Raw genomic sequence first — 22,344 nt, 5'->3', positions numbered from 1 at the left:
AGAAGTTAATAAACATGTGGATAAAGGTGAACCAGTAGATGTAGTGTACTTGGATTTTCAGAAGGCATTTGATAAAGTTCCTCATGAGAGGCTTCTAGGAAAAGTAAAAAGTCATGGGATAGGTGGCAATGTCCTTTGGTGGATTACAAACTGGCTAAAAGACAGGAAACAGAGAGTAGGATTAAATGGACAATTTTCTCAGTGGAAGGGAGTGGGCAGTGGAGTGCCTCAGGGATCTGTATTGGGATCCTTACTTTTCAATATATTTATAAATGATCTGGAAAGAAATACGAAGAGTGAGGTAATCAAATTCGCAGATGATACAAAATTGTTCAGAGTAGTTAAATCACAAGCAGATTGTGATAAATTGCAGGAAGACCTTGTGAGACTGGAAAATTGGGCATCAAAATGGCAGATGAAATTTAATGTGGATAAGTGCAAGGTGATGCATATAGGGAAAATTAACCCATGCTACACAATCAGTCTGATTCAGTAAAAGTCGTGGGAGAGCGGGCGAGTTCACAGGCCACTCTCCTGTGCATGCGATTCAGTATTTAAATGAGGGCCCACGGTAAAAAGAGGCGCTAGGGACACTAGCGCATCCCTAGCGCTTCTTTTTTAACAGGTGTGGTGACCGTCAGTGAGTTTGACAGCTGACGCTCAATTTTGCCGGTGTCGGTTCTCAAACCTGCTGACAGCCATGGGTTCGGAAGCCGGAAGCCGGCAAAATTGAGCATCCAGTTTTCAACCTGCAAGTCGCAGCCGATTTTAAATTTTTTTATTTTTATTTTAAATTATTTTTTACTTTGGGACCTCCGACTTAATATCGCAATGATATTAAGTGAGAGGGTGTACAGAAAAGCAGTTAATGAAAGTAAATTTCTGAAAGTAAAATGTGCGCGGGAATAACTAATAGGGCCATCAACATGAATTTGCATGTTGCGGGCGCTATTAGTTTTAAGAGGGTTGGACGCATGTTTTCAACATGCTATTACCCCTTACTGAATAAGGGGTAAAGCTAGCACATTGAAAACGCGTGTCCAAACGCGGGTTAATAGTGCGCTCCACCGGAGCGCACTGTACTGTATCTGCCTGAATGTTAGGTTCCATATTCGGTGCTACCACCCAAGAAAGAGATCTAGGTGTCATAGTGGATAACACATTGAAATCGTCGGTGCAGTGTGCTGTGGCAGACAAAAAAGCAAACAGAATGTTGGGAATTATTAGGAAGGGAATGGTGAATAAAACGGAAAATGTCATAATGCCTCTGTATCACTCCATGGTGAGACCGCACCTTGAATATTGTGTACAATTCTGGTCCCCGCATCTAAAAAAAGATGTAATTGCCATGGAGAAGGTACAGAGAAGGGCTACCAAAATGATAAGGGGAATGGAACAGCTCCCCTATGAGGAAAGACTAAAGAGGTTAGGACTTTTCAGCTTGGAGAAGAGATGGCTGAGGGAGGATATGATAGAGATGTTTAAAATCATGAGAGGTCTAGAACAGGTAGATGTGAATCGGTTATTTACTCTTTTGGGTAATAGAAAGACTAGGGGGCACTCCATGAAGTTAGCATGGGGCACATTTAAAACTAATCGGAGAAAGTTCTTTTTTACTCAATGCACAATTAAACTCTGGAATTTGTTGCCAGAGGATGTGATTAGTGCAGTTAGTATAGCTGTGTTTAAAAAAGGATTGGATAAGTTCTTGGAGGAGAAGTTCATTACCTGCTAATAAGTTCTCTTAGAGAATAGCCACTGCCATTAACAACGGTAACATGGAATAGACTTAGTTTTTGGGTACTTGCCAGGTCTTATGGCCTGGATTGGCCACTGTTGGAAACAGGATGCTGGGCTTGATGGACTCTTGGTCTGACCCAGTATGGCATGTTCTTATGTTCTTAGAACTCAGTGACACAGCTTTCCACTATGGAAATGGTAGCTGAAGGGCGGAATGTCACATTGCAATGCAACTACAAAACCAGTCTGAACCCTTACATTTACTGGTACCGAAAGTTCCCAGGACAGTCCCTGCAGTATTTACTGCAAGCAGATTATCTTGGTTACGTATATAAAGCCAATGAGATTGAAGCTAGGATGGAAATGCGATTGGACAAGGATAAAGAAGCAGCTCCTTTAACCATTTCTGGATGCCTGGTTTCCGACGCTGCCGTGTACTTTTGCGCTCTGAGATCACGTGTCTCTATGTAGTCAAAGGCTTTTTGTGTAATTCATCAATAAATGATGTTGATCTGTTGGTTTTGAGCGGAATCAGGTGGTGTTAATTCAAACACAAGGCAGAAAACATCAACCGGAACTCAACCTGCATTCACCAAAGAACCCACAAGCCCGTCACTAAAGAAAACGCAATGCGGGAGCTTACACGAGGCCAGGAGTGCGCTACTTTCTCATCTGGCAGCAGAATTGTCATTCTCTTTCAGGCATCGCTGCTTGGAGGCTGCTTTTCAAAATGCCCCACCATCCTGTGCTGGCGATTGTCTTTCTCTGGGAGTTTTTGGGTGAGATTTTCTCTTCCTGATTTAAAGTTTGCCAGTTGAAAAATACACGGGAGGCGACAAAATCACTTTTTATAGTTCTTTACTGAAAATGGTTAGGAAACGCAAATGTATCCTAAATTCTGATGAACTTTTCCCAAATCTTTGAGCTTGTTTTTTTTGTTGGTTTTTTTTTTACCTTATTTCTTGGATCTCTTTCTGTACCATATACTTTTCCTGGTTATTGGTTAAGGAAAAAACGGCTTGGCTTTTGCCTGTTATATTCCGCCTTGGGTTTTCAAAGCTGCAAGGCTTGACATACTCCAGTCTAAGACCTGATACAGAGAGTGATCACCAATAGGCCCTGGAAGTTAGCCGCTACTAATTTATGTTTAATTATTGTCTCCAGGATGTGCCAACGAATTTTCTCAAGATATATTTTTAAACAATTAAATAGAAGCTGATGAATTCATGCAGATTAATTCATGGAACATATTATTCAAAGCAAAGTCAATACATTGTTATTGTTTCAGGAAAGTTTCCTTTTTAATATTGTCATGGTAACTGTTTCCTATAGTGCTTCACTGGAAAACGTGAGTTTCAGTTTTCTTTGTTTTTTTCTGTAAAAACAAGGTTTATTAATAGTTTCATATTTACTAAGTACGAGTTTTTCTGGGTTTTGTTGCAGGGCACATTCAAGGAGACTCTGTAAATCAGACTTCAAATGAAGAGCATATTTCCGAGGGGCAGGTGGCACGATTATTATGCAGCTTTAAAACTGCTGACTCCTTTCCCTATCTCTTTTGGTACGTCCAATACCCCAACAAAGTCCCGGAGTACATCTTACGCAGAGATCCGAGCACTAAGGAAAACGATTCAGGTCTCAAGTCTCGATTTTCTGCGACTTTGAATAAAGAGGAGGGAGTTATCCATTTAGCGATCTCCGATGCAAGAATATCGGACTCTGGGGTATACTACTGTGCTCTGAGGCCCACAGTGACATAAATGTAGACTCAGGCTAACAAAAACCCTAGGGTTTCCTCTGTCAACTGTCTCAGTTTTTATGGGACATTTAATCCTTTTGGCAAGGGTCCAAATAGTTCCATTCCCCCAGTGGAGTCCGGTGGCAGGACCTTAACTTCCTATAGTACAGCTTCTCAGGCTCAGTCAAAAGACCAAGAAGGGGATTACATTTACATTTATTTAGATTTATAAACCGCCTAACACTGTAGTTGATCTTATCCAAAAAGAAACTGAGAAGCTCCAGCTCCATTTGCACATAAGTCCCCACAATTTTGTAATAGGATCATGATTTTATTGTTTAGTTGTTAGAGGCAAAACTGACATCTCTATGCATCAAGGTTACAATATTCCAAAAGGATTACTCGCTTGTATATCTATGGAAAATATTTGGAAAATTTATAAATGAAGGAATTCTGATTAGAATTTCTTTTGACCGGATCCTGATGGTTTCCTCTTCCAACTTTTTAACATTTAAGTTGCGTTCCAAATGTAAAAGATTTGCATAGGTTAAATTCATCCTCTTCTGCTTGCTTTGCTTTTTAATAACCGATCCTACTCAGCGATCCATTACATGAAGATGTCTAGTAATTCTCTGAATGCGCCTAAAATGATCTAGTTTTCCTTAAACGTATCTAGTAGACTAATAAGTTTTCTGCAGATCACGGATCTCCTTGCAAAGATAAGCATTCAGCATTTCTAACTGCCGTAATCTTCATCGCTCCTTGTTTCTTTAGTTTTCCTGTCTCATGATTTCCTAGTATTGAAGGTATTTTTCGGGAACTTTTTCTTTGGGTGAAAATCAAGATTATGTTTCACTATTTTTATTCCATTGCAAAAATTATTCGATTTTATTACCATTTTCCTTACTGAAAACGATGGCATTTAATCATTCCCTGGTGGCGTCAAAATGCACTTGTGCAGAAATATATACATTATTCAGAAACAAATTTTCTTCCGATAGCATACTGTCCTCTAGAGGGCGCTCCTGTCCTTACAAGGTGCAGAAGATGCTTCCTCTAGCTGTGGAAGCAGAAATTTCGAGAATGGCTTCAGAAAGCACATTCTGCTTCTACAAAACACTATTTTGGGATAATCCAATGCTTTGCTTTAACAACTTCCTATGGTCTGGAAACATATTTTTTTAAACTTGCAGACCATAATTGTTTTAGGGTATTTTTTTAAGCATTTTTCCTGAATTCTTGTACTAAATGAGGATATTTTGCAGTGCGCTATTTGACGTCTTTTGAACCATGGAACCATGAAAGAGTATTTTTAATGATTAGGAAGATTGTTAAAATTTAAGAGAATGTTAAAGCTATGTAGACTGAGTCCCCTGCTTAATTTTTTTTTTTAAATTTAAAATTGTAGGTAATTGTGTTAGCCAAGGTGACAGAGTCATTCAAGCCCCGACTGCTTTGAGAGTTGCAGAAGGAGAAAGCACAAACCTGGATTGCAAGTTTAATACAAACTAGTAGCAACCCGGATCTCTTTTGGTACCGACAGAACCCGAATCAGCCTCCACAGTCCATTCTTCATGCACACCGGTTCATGTCTGACAAGGACACATATTCTGGGAGTATTATTTATTTATTTATTTGTTTTTATATACCGACATTGGAAACGAGTATCACATCGGTTTACATGGTAACTTGAGGGATAATTTGACAACAGGTCATCTTATCCTTTTACATTGAAACATTGTAGAACAGGTAACTACTTATCTTAACAGTACAACATGATTTTAACTAGCTGTCTTAACAGTATAATATGAATTGTTACAGATTTTCAGCAATTTTACATTTCAACAATAAAACTGTTCCCCTGAGGGTTTCCACAATGTCTCTCCCGACGCTGCTGTGTATTACTCTGCTCTGAGGCCCACGCTGAGACAAAACCGATAAATACTCAGTACATGAAGTTATTCTGCCACTACACAATCATAATTTCCTGGTCTTCACCTATACATTATTAGAAGATTCACAACTATTTTCCGATTTCTTCCTACTGCTTGTTTTTTAGGTTTATAAATTTTGTTTTTCTTTTGAAAAAGATCCTATTATGTTCTCATTTTAGGTTGATTGCCTTTACCAATGAAAATGTTAATACTAATAGCATGGATTTTGTTTTTTTGGTTGTTTTTTTTTTTTTAGCAACCTCAGGTTCAATAATGATACACAAGACAAATCCCAGTGGTTATAGGGTTAATCACCTCAAACTTTACACTCTGAATTTCGGCACAGAGAGGTGAAATGATCAATAGGGAAAGACAGAAGATTGAGAGCAGTGTACATAAGTAGCAGCCTTTGGCATCTAAGGCTGATACTGTGAAAATTGATTAAAAACTTTATTCAACATGCAGTTTGCAACATTTCTTGCTTGTTTAAAAACACGTTTTCAACTGTGATAATACACAGGGAATGTAATTTCGAAACAGCCACTCAGAGCACACCTATGCACATATCCCGGCTCATGGCAAAGGACAGGACCGTATTAGAACATGCACATTGTATAAAATAGACTGTATGCATGTACATTTGCAAACAGTGTTATATGGACACCCACATGTGAAGGCAAATGCGGCCTCTACAGTGTCAGTTGGGGGATTGTAGCAGACATGTATGCCAAGGCAATTACCCATTTCCCCAGTTTGTTCCCAGTTCACCCAGGTAAAGAATGGAACTTCCTAGACCACATCAAGCCTATGCCCTTGTCAAGTTATAATATGTATATCATGCTGTAAACCATTGTGATCTTCATTTGGAAACATGTTCATTACAACGGCTAAATAAATAAATAAATAAATAACATCGCTTTTACCCTGTTAGCCCCTATCCTTAAAACCCCACTGACTAGCCCAGGTTTTGTTTTAGGACTTACATGCCATTCATAGCAGAAGTAAAGTTTCCGGGTAGGGGACCCCCCTCCCCCCCCTCATGTGCTTATGCGCATAAGTATTTATGGACCGATTTCATTCACAAATCCTGAAATGCCCCAGGCAGAGCACACCCGGCCTCTTTCTCAGAAAGAAAGATGCGAGGCTGTACCAGGAGATAGGGAGTGTACAAGGGCGCCTTTTATCATAGGCCCGACGTCTGCGCACATCTCCTGGCTTCCGCGCAGGTCGGCTTTTAAAATTCCGGGCACAGCCAGTAGATTATTTGGGCCAATTTACCCATCCCGAATTCCAACCCAGAATACACCGATTTCAAACCCTTTGGTTTTCATCATTCTCTCCAGAGGCGAGGTGTTTTTTTTCCTTCTACCAGACAAAAGAGGAGATAGCAAGGGCGGTTATTCTTCTAAGGCTGTTTATTCTGTTCTTTGATCTGAGATCCATCGGGAGTTTATTCCCAACGGCGCAAGGGAGAGAGTTTAAATAATTCTCTTTGCTAGTTTATGAGATCAGTGAAGAAAGAAGATCAGCTTGGCAGAAGTTAGGCGCTAGATCCTGGCAAAAGTAGAGAGCAGCAGATTACATTTTCTTCAGAATATCTGAACGGTGCACATTTTACGCTTCGTTTCAGGTCGGCCTATAGTTTGTGGATGTGAAGAATAATTGCATCCCCTGTACAGAGCAGAGAGAGGGAGGATGAGCAAACATCATTTATTCAAAGGTCGGGCTCTCAAAAAGGTTTCTGTCTTTTATCTGTGCTTCTGTCTGCTTAGCGTTTAATTACTTATAATAATAATAGCCACTTAGCTCTTGACATCCTCTTGACACAGATCCTTTATTGCATACTATGTAAATATTCACTGTAAATGCGTTTTACTATGTAAATATTCCTGTCCCTTTTCTCTTTTCTCCTCCTATCCCAGTTGGTAATTTCCTTGTTCATTGTAACTATTATTTTCTGCACCAGTTCAATTACCCTAGTTCTATGTTTATTAAACGACTTGTTAAATGTAAACCGACTTGATGCAACCTTTGGTCGTGAAAGCCGGTATAGAAATTAATAAATAAATAAAATAAATAAAATAATATTCATGCCATGAAGTAATTGTGCATGTTATGTTTCACTTACAGGGAAATGGGAAGAAAACTGAAAGAATTTGTGCTCTGGTGCTGAGAGAGTGAAACTCACATTTCCAATCCAGTTCGTTCTCTATCTTCCTTCCGCTCTGCTCTCTTCTCCCTTTCTTTTGTCTTTTTTTATTTTTAGCTTAATTTGCTACCGTTTCCTTTTCATTCTAACCGGAAGAGAGAGTCTTACCTGAGCAAATGTAGTTGGAAATGAAGATATCTACTGGCACCGCTTTGGGAATTTGTAAAAAAGCCAGGAGTGAGCTCCGCTCTGTTGAATAGTGTAAAGAGTTGGGTTTATTCCAATCGGGACTAGTGGACTGAGGAAAGAAGAGTGAGGAAAGAATAGGAACGCAGATTACAGCTGTAATTAATTTGTTGGACGGTTGCTGGAAACAGCAGATGATTAAAACATAACTTGACAGAGGGTGAGTTTGGCATCGTAGGATCAGAGAAAATGATACTTTTCTAGCATATAAGCCTCAATCTTGAAAATGTGAAGAAATAAAAAATATGAAAAATATTTAACAAAATAGTTTTAATAAAAGGCTAACTCGATTTTTTTATTTTATGCTAAAAATAAATAAATGTGAGAAAACAGTAACCATGCAATACGCAGAAAGAAATCAACGGCATTAGTGTTATAAATTAATAAAAATATTTTTTTAAGACTAGGAAAACATTACAATCAGTTGGAAAGGGGAAAAGTGAGAAATCATTTAGAGATTGGTCTTTTAGCAGCAGCTGACGTCTACTTCATAAAGGAGACACGGAGTTGATTAATTTCCTGACAAAAAAAAAACAACCCACAGAAAATTATAAAAATGTGGTAGAAACCATAAACTCATAAATCAGTGCACTTAAAGGTACAGAACAAAAGCTTGCAGCAGTTTTAAACCAGTGAGAATATTGGGATGATGGCTATAAATCTGGTGCAAGTAATGCAGCGAGGGAAACTGGCACAAACCTTTAAGACGTCAGGATTTGGGAATCTCCACGCTGAATATGCAGGGGATCGCTCTGCTTCCAAGGGAGGCAGAGCATATTCATTGCGCCAGTCCTGAGAAGCAGAGGGAGATGCAGCAATTGAGGACCAGTCCTTTGACTAAATGACTTCCTACCCTTTTTTTTTCAACCTTTGCAAGAGGTCCTAAGTTGTTTCTCTCGGGTGTAAAATCTAATAACCCCGAGACCACCAGTTTTGCTCAATTCGCCTTTTCCATTAGCATCCAGTGAATGGAAAGATAAAAACAGGATGGCAGAAAAAGAGACCTCATGGCCTATCTTGTCTGTCTGTCCACAACTAGGTACTCATTCACTCCCTCAGCACAGAAACCTAGAAACATAAAGTCCAAAATATTGCGGTAGCTTCCCTGAAGGAATTCTTTACTGTAAGTGGGAAGAGGTTCTCAGACATTTTGCAGATAGGAGCATTGCAGTGCATAGTGTCAGCTTCAGAGTGGAGCAGTCCTTCAGAGGGAAAGAGGAGCCTGGGTACTGGGGGATAAATACCATAGCTACATACATAGATGGCAGCTGCAGATCAGCCGCTGGGAGGTAGTGAAAATGGGGCTTGTTGAACCTGTGTGTATAACTTTGGAGCCAGTTTAAGCAGTTATATGCTTAAAATCCAAAAGGTTACCCCCGGTGGGATATATTGTGATTGTAATGCTATCATAATGCTACCATGAGGGTATGAGCTGCTTTTTTTTCACCCCGTTTTTTAAGTGACAAGGATGTTTTATGCTTTTTGTGTCTATCTATCTATCTATCTATCTATCAAACTGAGCTATTGAAATCACTACAGACCAGCAACTTGTATTTGCCCTCCTCTGCACCATCATGTAGAGATTTGCCCTAAAGCAATCTCAGATCTATGAGACTGATTAGACTTCCTCCATCAAGCCTTTTTAATGTAATATAGTAGATGATGGCAGGAAAAGCCCAGTTGGTTCATCCAGTCTGCCCAGTTATTTCTTTCCACACTGCTAAAAATATGTACAATTAAAGGATGTGTTCTTAACAAATAGGGTAGTTGATCTCTTAGATAGATAAATACAAAGATTAGAACAGCTATCTATCTATCGGCCGATACACTACAAAGCGCACTGTTAGCCCGGGTGTGGCCACGCGTTTTTGATGCACTAGCTTTACCCCTTATACAGTAAGGGGTAATAGCACGTGGAAAATGTGTGGCCAACCCCCCTGAAACTAATAGCGCTCATCACATGCAAATGCATGTGAACAGAAAAGCAGAAAAAAAAACTTCCGCCAATAAGGAGGTGCTAGGGACGTGCTAATTATTAGCGTGGGCCCTAATTTAAATACTGAATCATGTGCCCAGGAGTGGGGCCTGGGCGCAGGTTGGGAGAGTGGGCGCTTGGCTCAGAGAGCTGGCTCTCCCGCGCAGTTTACTGTATTGGCCTGAGTTTATTTATTTTAGAATTGTCAGTTACTATTTCATAGACCAAAAAATGTGGATCTTTCCTGATCTTTGTTGAAGTACCCAAGAGCATACAAAAAAAAGAAATCTTGGACTGCACAAGCAGACAATCTCTTTTCTGCCTGTCGACTTCTTAGGGGTTGGAGAACCCCAGTAGGATCATTGGGAGGGCTGAATTTTTAACAGTTGTGTAGGTAGGTTGTGCAAGTGAACTGGGGAGATAGCATGAATGAGGTATATTGATTAGTTCTGGGTATGTAAAGAAAAAGATGGCGCTTGTTTAAATAAGACTGTATATGTTTTTTTAAAACGTGTTTACTGACATTTTGATATGCTGAAGTATGGATGATTTATTTATAATTTTATTATGTAATTTTTTATACTGTAATCCACTCTGTACAGAAATCCTCTGAAGAGTGAACTTTTAATATTTTAATAAAATAAAAATAGGTGCTACTGAAGCATGGGCAACAGATGTCTATAAGAATATGGGCATATAGGCAGCAGAATAAATTCAATAGGTTCAGATGGCCAAAGGGATGACAGAACAGTATGCAGCTTAATAATATCAGTTTATATTACTACTGCAGAATGTTAATATTTATGCTGTTCTGATTCTCATCTTTCCAACTGCTTCTTTCCAGTCAGAATTCAATAAAGTGGAATAAATGGCAGATGGGAATGAAACTAAGGTCATGGAATTCACCCTTCTGGGGCTTTCTGATACCCCAGAGTTGCAGATCATCTTCTTTCTGGTGTTCCTGTCTCTTTACCTGCTCACTATTGTCGGGAATCTTCTCATCATGATAACCATTCAGGTGGACCCTCGACTGCATTCCCCCATGTACTTCTTCCTCAGCAACTTGTCCTTCTTAGATTTATGCTATTCAACAGTTACTATTCCCAAAACTCTAATCAACCTCATCTCAGAGAACAAAGCCATCTCTTTCAATGAATGCATTGCTCAATTATTTTTTCTGCACTTCTTTGGGGGCACAGAGTGTTTTCTGTTGACACTGATGGCCTATGACCGCTATGTTGCCATTTGTAATCCTCTGCGTTACACCACCATAATGAACAGGACTGCATGTTTCCAGTTGGTAGCCTCTACATGGGTGGCTGGCTTTGTACATTCATTCACTCAGGCATTTTTAACATACCAACTGCCTTTCTGTGGTCCCAATGAAATAAACCATTTCTTTTGTGATGTCCACCCATTATCAGTGTTGGCTTGCTCTAGTATCTTTACCATTGAAACAGTGATTGTTGCCAACAGTGGAATGATTTCCCTGAGTTGCTTCCTTGTGCTCCTTGTATCTTATGTAGGCATTATCTCCACCATCTTAAAGATTCCATCAGCTGAGGGAAGGCACAAAGCTTTCTCTACTTGTGCCTCCCACCTCATGGTGGTCACATTATTCTTTGGCCCCTGTGTCTTCATCTACTTGAGACCCTCAGTGACATTTTCAGCTGACAAGATGGTCTCCATTTTTTACACCGTTCTCACCCCCTTGTTAAATCCCATCATATACACTCTGAGAAACCAGGAAGTGAAAACGGCCATGAGGAGACTGAACAGTAGGAAAGTATTTTCTCAGGGGATGCATTAGCCCTGATTTCAGAAGAAACAAGTGCAAAACTGAGTTTGAATGTAACTGTTTAATTGGATTCTGGATGTATATTTTGTGTATTATTTTTACTTAAAATTGCCTTTTAATGAGACAGTAAATGTGAATCAATTTTGCTGATTATTTTTCAGAGCTGATGTCACAGTTTTTGTCATGAGCATTAATGAATCCCGAGCTTTCATATTTTCAAATATATTCTTAGTACATTCAGTATTCAATTTTATTTATTATTGTATCTCACAATTAATTGTCAATGAGTAGCATAGTAACATAGTAGATGACAACAGAAAAAGACCAACTGATCCATCCAGTTTGCCCAGTTATTTCTGTCCACACTTCCAAGGATATGTCACAGATGCCTGCCATAGTGCTTGACCACCTGTAAGATACCAAGCCTTAGCCAATACAGTTTTTATTATCTTCCTCCAGTGTTTTCAGCTTCCTGGGTAGCTGAACATGCACCTACTTTACACCCAGCACCCCTCCCTCCCCTCCAATTTCCCACCACAAGATCCTACAATAATCCAAACAAGCAGTTTGCATCTGGGTTAAGTTGCTTATTAGTTTAATGAAGTTCAGCTCCAGTTTGCTAATTTTGTTATCTCCCTCAACTTTATTTGCAAGGTTTTCCTCATGGACTATTTAAAACAATTGTACAGAAGCCTTGTAATATAACACTACATGATAAAAACTATTGTACTGAAGAATTTTTCTAAATATGGTAAGTGATGCAATCTGTGTACCACAGTACTACTGTACCAGAAAGAATCAGTCTTACCCTGTCTTTATGTGATGTCTCTTGATGCCTGACTCTCCATTCCATTGACAGATTTCCACTGTTATGTGCATCTTATACTTATTCCTTTATGATTTTTATCTCTTTTAAAAATTGCTATAGTGTATGCTATTGAATTGTCAATAGGTTTTACCCACATTAAGTGTACTTAATGCAGGTACACTAGCTTTTACCCTTCACCTCTCCCATTCACACTGACACATAATGCACTATTTATATGCAACAATTTCAGTGATACCCTGAACTTCCCATTACCAGTGACCTTTCAGAAACTTAGCACACATATCATCACTCTCATATCTGCTATGTGCCTACCTGACCTTTGCACAACTCACAGCTTCAGCAACATCAACCTCAAATGCTGAACACACACATGCATAGTTCATGCTCTCCCAGCTACCCACATTTACATGAACTCTTCTAAACTCACTTATACAGTGCAACTCATTCATGCATATCTATAACCTGCATATACCAGCTCCACCTCTACAGCCACACACACAACCCAAGCTTCTCACACTATATCCAGAATATGCCAGCGAAACACTTATCAGCATTTCATTAGATATGTCTTCATCCTATTCTTATGTGCCTTCTATAAACCCCTGCCTCACACTGAGGGACTCCAATACTCACTCTGGTTTACAATACAACACAACTCCAAGTCCAACATCAGGTCCTTCCATGTCACATATTTGTATTTTTGTATTTTATTAAATTTGAATTGCTTATGCCTAGGTCCTAAGCAATATACATAATCATATACATAATAGAACAAAAAAATGAAACTTAAGACAGACTCAACAACATAATCATCATTTTTAAGTGATGGGACACTGACAAAGATTGTCATCGACTAATTGCCTATTAGAAATCAAACACCTCCTTAACAGCCTTAACCTAATCCTTAATGCGTCGAAAACGGAATATCTCCTTATAGCACCTGAAAACAACAACACACTTTCAAAGCCTCCAACCATTCTACAAACCACACATGTAAGAGATCTAGGAGCCATCTTAGACAACCGTCTTAGCCTCAAACCATTCATTAACAAAACTACCAAAGACTGCTTCCACAAATTACATATTCTGAAAAGAATAAAGCCACTTTTCCACGCGCATGACTTTAGATCAATCCTACAAGCAATAATCTTCTCCAAACTAGATTATTGCAATTCTTTACTACTAGGCCTCCCAGCTTCCTACACCAAACCTCTACAAATGGTACAGAACACTGCAGCCAGAATCCTCACAAACTCCAGGAGAATTGACCACATCTCCCCCATCCTCAAAGACCTTCATTGGTTACCGATCCACTTCAGAATTATGTACAAAACCATCATGATTATCTACAAAAACATCCATCAACACACTCAACTCGACCTACAAATCCCTTTTAAAAAACACACATCTGCCAGACCCATCAGGGAACACTACAAAGAATCACTACAGGTTCCACATGCCAAAACCTACCACCACAAATCCTACAGTTCAAGAGCTCTCTCATCTGCAGGTCCAATCCTTTGGAACTCCATCCCCCCGGACTTAAGACAAGAACCATGCGCTCTAACTTTTAGGAAAAGACTAAAAACTTGGCTTTTTAAAAAAGCATTCCCAGATCTGGATTAAATTCTCCACCCATCAGCATAAACACAAAAGTTAGTGAACTGTAACAAAAACCCACTAACTTCACACGCAGTGACAACAACATATTATACTTCACTACAATTCATATTTGGTCAATCTTTCCTACCCATCTATATTTTATAATTTTATACATATTTATTAATTGATACAGTTGGCTAAAATGTTAATATTCTTTCTTTAATTTCCTCCCCTTTCAGATCCTAGTTATTTTTCCTTGTTTTTTGTAACTTCCTCACATCCTAAATATTGTTACAATGTTTTTATTTGTTAAGTTTCTTATTATATTTGATGTCGAATTGGGAAATGTTTCTACCATGTTACTCTCTGCAGTTATTCACATTGTTAATTGTAAACCGGGTTGATGTGATTCATATCATGAAACTCGGTATAATAAAAATAATAAATAAAAAATAAATAAATAAATAATTAACATATACACTCTATTACACACAAAACCTCTACAGTCTAGAGATGTGAATCGTGTGATCGATCGTCTTAACGATCGATTTCGGCTGGGAGGGGGAGGGAATCGGATCGTCGCAGTTTGGGTTTTTTAAATATCGTGTAAATATCGTGTAAATATCGTGTAAATCGTGTAAATCGAAAACCGGCACACTAAAACATCCCTAAAACCCACCCCGACCCTTTAAAATAAATCCCCCACCCTCCCGAACCCCCTCCCCCAAAATGCCTTAAATTACCTGGGGTCCAGAGGAAGGATCCCGGTGTGATCTTTTACTCTCGGACCTCCGGTGCGTACGGAAAAACGATTCGCGGCAGGAGATTGCTCCCGGACCCCCGCTGGACCCCCAGGGACTTTTGGCCAGTTTGGGGGGGCCTCCTGACCCCCACAAGACTTGCCAAAAGTCCAGCGGGGGACCGGAACGACCTCCTGCAGTCGAATCGTGTTGCCATACGGCTGGCGCCATTTTGCGCAAAATAAACCAAAATATACCAAAATAAACAAATTGATGTAAAACTTAATTAAATTAATAGATAGGTGACTTGTTCAAAAAAATATTTTTTACAGCATATGCTAAATTGATATTATGGGTTGATGAAGAATTGATTATGGTTTTTGGGTACTTGCCAGGTACTTATGGTCTGGATTGGCCACTGTTGGAAACAGAATGCTGGGCTTTAAGGACCCTTGGTCTGACCCAGTATGGCAATTTCTTAGGTTCTTATGTTCTTATGCCTGCACACTATGAAATAACACACACCACTTGTCTCCATAAGAATTAAACCATTTCTTATTTTGAACAAAAAGATATGTTTTGAATTTTGATGGTATGACTAATTCACTGGATAAGCGACTTGCATTATAATGCATTTAAATGTATCCAGTCAGACTATATAGAGTCCAAACTTTTTGTTTTTCCACAGATTAAAAACTCAGCCAGGCTCCAAGTGAAAAGTGGAAATGACAGTTATTTCATCCACACTTTCTTTTAAGATCCTCCAAGGATTTTTATCCCAAGAGTACAAACTGTTTAAGTATTTAACTTTGCTGCCTACGGGAGAAAGTGAAGAAAGCATCAGAGTTTCAAATGTTCAGCCTGTAGCTTTTAGCAGATCCAAGCAGGTAGATACTATCTATTCTCCAGAATTTCTGAATGTACTGTATCTGAAAATTATACATCTTGGTAATTTTCCGGAATGCAGTTATAATTTGGAAGTGAAGAGCCTTGCCATCGCCCTCAGGGAAGAAGTAAAAGAATCACCATTCGAGAGATAATCTCTTCAAATAGGTTGTAAGTATTTATCTATATGCCTACTGTTTACCTATCTGGTAATTTCCAATAATTAAACATTAGTGTCAGTGTCATTTTGTAAACATACTTCAGGTGCAAAGAAATACTGGGAAACAGCTGCAGGATAAGAGAGAAGCTGCCCTTCCTGCTATAAATTAGTGATAATTAATCTTGTTAATTGAACCTTGGTATATAAAAGTTATAAATAAATAAATAAATTTGCATTTCTTTTCTGTCTATTCCTGCCTCCTTGTCCCACCTCACTTGCTGTCTCTCTTAGTGTCTCTCCCCAGCTCCATCTTTAATATATATGCCAATGAGAAATCATAGTTGACTAAACTTGGAGAAAGGTTAGAAGGCGGATGTCTACTGTAATTACATTTGCAATCTGAATGGATGGAATAAAGAACTATATTAACTGAAATCAGGAATGGTAGATGTAGTTTCCCTAAGGTGAGGAATGAAGCAAATGGGTGTCAGAAAAAAAGAAAGTGGTCAGAAAACGCGATAGAAATAGAAGAAAATAGTGGGAGTCAAAGGGAAAGAATAAAGAGATTTTCTCTCTCAAAAAAGGATTTTTAAAAATAAAACAAAATACTTCCATTAGGCTTGGTCATTTGCCTTGTAAACATATATTATCCATATCCTAACATTTGTCCATATTTTATGTGCATTTTCTACACATTGTGAGGCATGTATATTCTGTGAATAAATGTCTAGTTTTAAGGAAGATGTAATCCATGTTCATATATTATCTGCATAAAATGACATCCAAAAACTAAGCACAATTAAATAATCTATATCTATATTTCAAAATCTTGAATATGTTGGATGAAAGATGCCTCCTTATTGGAAACCTTTGTTTTTTTGATGATACCTAGTGCTTTAGAGTAGTTTAGTGAAGTATCTGCTTTTTACAATGGCAGTGTTAATAAGTAATTGAAGATCCCCCATACAAAAACGAATCTTTATAAATAAACCTGTACAAAGGAGCTGATCAACATTAATCATCTGAAATCATAAGCAATAACGTCAAGGTCAGCAACAACTAACAGGCGATTCCTCAAATAAAAGGACAATGCAACACTCCAGCTAGATGTAGAAAATTGTTTGACTCCTCATTTTATTCTGCTACATTGTACACATGGATTCCATCGCCTTCAGAAGAAATTCTTCATTAGAAGTGAGGTGAAATTAGAAAACATTTTACAGATGGTTATGGCCATAAAACTAAAAACTAATTAGCATCCAAAGGAAATTGAAGACATTGTTTTAATAAGGAGAACATGGATCGGTGGGTAGCCCAATGTGAAGAGACTTCATGTGGGAAGGATGTTTTGTTGTATTTGGCTACAGAGAAGGAGATATTTATTCATAATTCTCAGGACCACTTTGTCCTGGGGAGTAGAAGGATCAGTTATATAATAGACTGGATAAATCTTTAAAATTAAAGAAAGTATCTTAAGAGACAATAATCCAACTTGTGGAGGATGGGCTCTCAGAGGTTACTGAGGCAGGACTGTGAGTTGACTGTAAGATTATTCGCAGGGCAACAAAATCCTTTCAGCGAGTTCAGATGGGCTAATGATGTATCTTGCTAACACAGAAGATGACTGAACACGACAGTCCGAGGTTATCTGGTATATTGTACCTAGTAATGAATACAAATGTTATTGCTGTTCTGTTTGCATCTACCTCATCTCATTTATTCTCCTGCCTCTTGTGTTTCTGTTTAGGTATAATTTGATGAAGTCGAATAAATGGCAATCAAGAATGAAAGTGGAGTCACACAATTCATCCTTTTAGGACTTTCCAAGACTCCAGAATTAGAAATAGTATGTTTTGTGATATTTCTAATTGTCTACCTTTTCACCATAGCTGGGAATGTTCTCATCATAGTAACCATACACGTGAGCTCTAATCTGCACTCTCCAATGTACTTCTTCCTCAGCAACCTGTCCTTTTTAGACTTATGCTATTCAACAGTCACTGTCCCCAAATCCCTTGCTAACTCCCTCTCGCAAACCAAAACCATCTCTTTCAACAATTGCATGGCTCAGTTGTTCTTCCTGCATTTCTTTGGGGGAGCAGAATGTCTTCACCTGACCTTAATGGCTTATGACCGCTACGTTGCCATCTGCAATCCTCTGCGTTATACCACCATTATGAGCAGAAGAACCTGTCTCCAACTGGTAGTCTTCACATGGGTAGGTGGTTTCATTCATTCCTTCACGCAGGTATTGCTTACAATTCAGTTACCCTTCTGTGGTCCCAATGAGATAGATCATTTCTTTTGCGATGTCCACCCATTATCTCTGTTGGCTTGCTCCAGTTTCCTCATCAATGAAACCGTAGCTGTGGCCAACAACGGATCGATAACCCTGGGTTGTTTCTTGGTGTTACTCATATCTTACATATATATCATCTCCACTATCTTACAAATTCGCTCAGCAGAGGGAAGACGCAAAGCTTTCTCTACCTGTGCCTCCCACCTTCTAGTAGTCACTCTATTTTTTGTTCCCTGTGTCTTCATTTACATGAGACCCTCGGTGACGTTTTCAGCTGACAAATCAGTCTCTATGTTTTACACGCTTGTCACCCCTTTGTTAAATCCCCTCATATACACCCTGAGAAATGAGGAGGTGAAAAAAGCCATGACGAAACTAAGAGTAGGAAAATCTTTTTTCTAAAGATGCACATAAACTAATTTCTTGTCTTAGAAATAAAAACATCATTGTGTAAACCATCTTATGTCACTGATTGATTGATGTCCATTCTTGAATCCACTGGGTAAAGCGCTAATAATTTTCCCCCTCTATTACTATTTTTTAAATAGGATTTCCATTGAAAGATATAGTAGACCTGAATTAATTAGGTCACTTTTGGCCCCCAGTAGGAACTATATCTCTTTCTATATGCGTCACGGAATCCACAAATTTTGATTTATGCAAATATGCTTATTTGCTCAGTAGATATTTAATGTCGCTTAAGTTTTAAAAATCTGCTCCTCAATCTCAAAATTTGATTTTAAGGAATAAGTAAAGAAAAGTTAAGTCATAACCCATATGAGAATAGTAAGCAGTATTGTTATTCTATATTAACTTTTGTTATTTTCCAGTCTTTTAAAAACCTCCAGTTATGTGATGCCTTACAGTATAAATATAGTGTGGTCAATAATCAAACTGAACTTTGAAATGGAGGAGATAGACTGATAAATTGGACTTAGATTTATAATTTATATAACCTGGAGTTAGATGGATAACGTCTTTTATTAGCTTGTGGAAAAATGCTGGCCTGAAACTTATGCAAACAATTCTATTTGTATGACAATCATTTCATCTTGGTTAACTATGAATAGACTTGCACCTAATTTAACAAAAACTGAAATTGTTTTTCTTTGACATTGTGAGTCAATTTTGGTCCCAAACTCATGTAATCATTAATAGAAATGAGGTAAAAATAGTTTCCCGGGCTAGAAGTCCTGGTATCATCACTGACGCTAATTTAATATTTATTCCACAAATCAGGGCTGTGATTAGAGCTGGGTTGTTTTTTTTTTTGGGTTTTTTTTAATAAAGTACGTTTCTTACATCCTCTCAAAATCCCATTACAATCATATGATTTTTGAATGACTGTCCCGTTATTGATACTGCCGCTTCTGACTATTGCAATGTGCTGTATATAGAGTTACCTCTTGCCATTCTTAGGTTGATGCAGCTCCTACAAAATGCTGAGGCTTGCCTAATATCAGGGCTTTCAATTCGCAAGCAAGTAACACTAGAGCTATCTGATCGTCACTGGCTCCCTGTCCAGTCAAGGATCAGATAGAAAGCCATCTTTCTGGTACACAAACTGCTTGCTCCACCGGTCACTGCATGGATTAACACCCTTTTTAAGCCTTATATTCCAACAAGGATCATCTCAAAAAGCACTGCTGGAGGTGCCTTCAGTGTGCCAAGCAAAATTGTCTGTAACTCAGCTCACCAGCATTCCTTTTCAGTGGGATTTGTGGAACAGCCTTCCATCTGAAATGTGCTCTTTACATTAATACATTGTATTAAGACATTCAAGAAACAATTAAAGACCATTCTTTTTGAACGAGCTTAGATACCTCCCACCCTAACAATTTTTTTGTTCTATATTGTTAATTCTGAATTAAAATAGAAACATAGAAAATGACGGCAGAAAAAGACCAATCGGCCCATCTAGTCTGCCCAGCAAGCTTCCACACTTATTTTCCCATACTTATCTGTTTCATCAAACTTGTTGGTAACTGTTTGATTCAAATTTCCTGCCATCCCCTTTCATTGATGCAGAGAGCAATGTTGGAGTTGCATCAAAGGTTAGCATAAGGCTTATGATTAAGGGTAGTAATCGCAGCATCCAGCAAGTTACCCCCATGCTTGTTTGCCCAGACTGCACAGATCCATGCTTTGTTGGATGTTGTCTGAATGTAAATGAGTTGTACTTTTCTCTGTTTTAACTTGCTGCTTTATTATTATTTTCTTTGTTTTGGTATTGTTAAATGTAGAGGTTTTTTTTATTGTTTCACTGTGAATGTTTTTTGTAAGCCTTTTAGGGCTGTTGCATAGGTAGTATATAAATAAAATAACTATGACCATAACCATCCTCAGTCTTACTCTTTCCACCTCGCACCTACCTACCAGTTTCTTATCCCCAACTTTCACACCTTCCCTTTATTTCATGCTTCCTCAGCCTCCTATTCCTCCTCTGTTTTTCAATAGCTCCCTAGTCCCCCATTTCCACCCTCTGTACTCAAACTCTCTCCAATCTTCTTCTTTCCTTGCCGCTCATTTCCTGCCTAGTCCCTTTCTTCTGTCTCTTCCCCCCTACCTCTCAAGCACCATTCCACCTTCTCTCAATTTCACAATATCCGGCTCCCTGCCCACTGCTTCTTACACTCTCGTGCCCCAAGTCAGATATACCCTTACTCAGACCTTCCCCAGCCTATCTAATGCACCTCCACTCCTACCTACCCAATTGCTAAATTGCCCCAAGCAATTCAAACAACAGCTCCGTATGATCAAACAGCTGATGTTGGAACTCTGCGGGAATCCGTAGACACAAATTGGGGGCATCCGGGGATGAGGTTTCAGCCACTGGGCCAGCTATGGCTCTGGTCTCATGGCTCTACAGAAGAAGAAATCACAGAAATGGACTGTAATTTTAGTACAGCTGATTGAAACCTCAGCTCACTACACTCTTTATGCACTCCCTTTATATTCTTGACAAGGTTCCGTATTTACAGGTCCAGAACAATGCACCTACTCTGTGAATTTCAGCTGCTTCTCTTTAGACCTCTGCTATGTATTACTGTGCCCTGAATCCCCCATTAAGATACAATTCCATGGTACATGATTTAAAAAAATTATTGAAATTCAGACGGCATGCACATTAAACAGGTTGCATGTTTACCTAGAGATGCACCCCTCCCTTGGAGTAGTGGCATACTCATGTGGTGTATGTAAGAGGAGCTTGCAAATCTGGGGCTGGAACACTGGTATAATATAATTATTTATAGCATAATTATCTAACATAATAGCATATTAAAATAATTTGTATTTATATTTGCAAAATACTACCCCTCCAAAAACAAGCCATTCAGATCAATGGCTGTAAATGCTTTAAAATAAATATGCATTAAATATGTATTTAAAGTATTTATGACTTATTTAATACCCTAGATGAGTTTCAAAGATGGCATTGCTTGGCACCTATCGTATCGACTGAATCCTTTATCTGAACTTGAAGGATCCTCACGTGCCTTGCATTATCTTATGATTACTACTATATAACTAATGTTTGGTTTTCTCAGTGCATTTCTCAATCTCTTCTCTAAAGCATGGTCCTGCCCTTCTCATGACCAGCAAGAAATGTCTCCTCAGGTTGCATTAGCAGAAAGTTTCAGAAAGATAAGCACATCCTACTTGTGCAGAATACAATGTTTTTGTTGCATGGATAACTAGCAAGATACTCAACTAACTGATACTCAAGAGGGGGAAAGGTTGGGCATACACATCATATTATTTGTGCCTATATGTTGTGTAGTTACAGTTTGGTAGGCTGAAAAAAAAATATATGCATAAAACTATTGACACGTAATATTGGTGTTGACCATTAAGGGTATAAGAAGATTTAAATATATAATAAATGTTTGTCAGTCACTGAGTCTTAAAGTTCAGTGGTTTATGCCAAAGCTTTTTTTGGTTTCAAGAAGGATTAAAAAAAAACTTGGAAATTATATCTACCTTGCACCTAGATTCATCAAAATGCTATAATATTACATGGATAACACCCACAGTAAGAAAAAGGGGGCACAGAAAAGTTTTCACACCCCATGATACTTCTGTATAGGAGGGTCAGCTAATAGATTGAGGTGAGGTCTTGGTGGTGGTTTAGGGTTTGGGGGCCAGTTTTACATGCAGAGTGAGATGTACAAACAGCACAGTACACCATGGTGAAGATTTGACATCATATGGAGTGAGAAAAGTCTCACAAAGATAAGGTTTCTACAAT

General features: G+C 38.6%; 2 protein-coding genes across 2 annotated transcripts; both read left to right on the top strand.

Moving 5' to 3' along the window:
• The first annotated feature begins 10,650 nt into the window (after positions 1–10,650).
• Positions 10,651–11,592, top strand: LOC115078537 (olfactory receptor 1509-like). The gene has a single exon (XM_029581458.1). The coding sequence runs from the start codon at positions 10,651–10,653 to the stop codon at positions 11,590–11,592; it is 942 nt and encodes a 313-aa protein (XP_029437318.1).
• A 5,975-nt stretch (positions 11,593–17,567) lies between these two features.
• LOC115078060 (olfactory receptor 4S2-like) lies at positions 17,568–18,497 on the top strand. The gene has a single exon (XM_029580661.1). It carries the CDS (start codon positions 17,568–17,570, stop codon positions 18,495–18,497), a length of 930 nt encoding a protein of 309 aa, XP_029436521.1.
• The last annotated feature ends 3,847 nt before the right edge of the window (positions 18,498–22,344 follow it).

This window comes from Rhinatrema bivittatum, chromosome 16 (genome assembly GCF_901001135.1).
Source record: "Rhinatrema bivittatum chromosome 16, aRhiBiv1.1, whole genome shotgun sequence".
Taxonomy (NCBI): Eukaryota; Metazoa; Chordata; class Amphibia; order Gymnophiona; family Rhinatrematidae; genus Rhinatrema; species Rhinatrema bivittatum.
Note: the sequence above shows the minus strand (reverse complement) of the source record. Positions and strands in the feature narration are given on the sequence as shown.

Coding starts and splice junctions, on each gene's coding strand:
- LOC115078060 (XM_029580661.1), top strand. CDS start 17,568: ATGGCAATCAAGAATGAAAGTGGAGTCACACAATTCATCCTTTTAGGA.
- LOC115078537 (XM_029581458.1), top strand. CDS start 10,651: ATGGCAGATGGGAATGAAACTAAGGTCATGGAATTCACCCTTCTGGGG.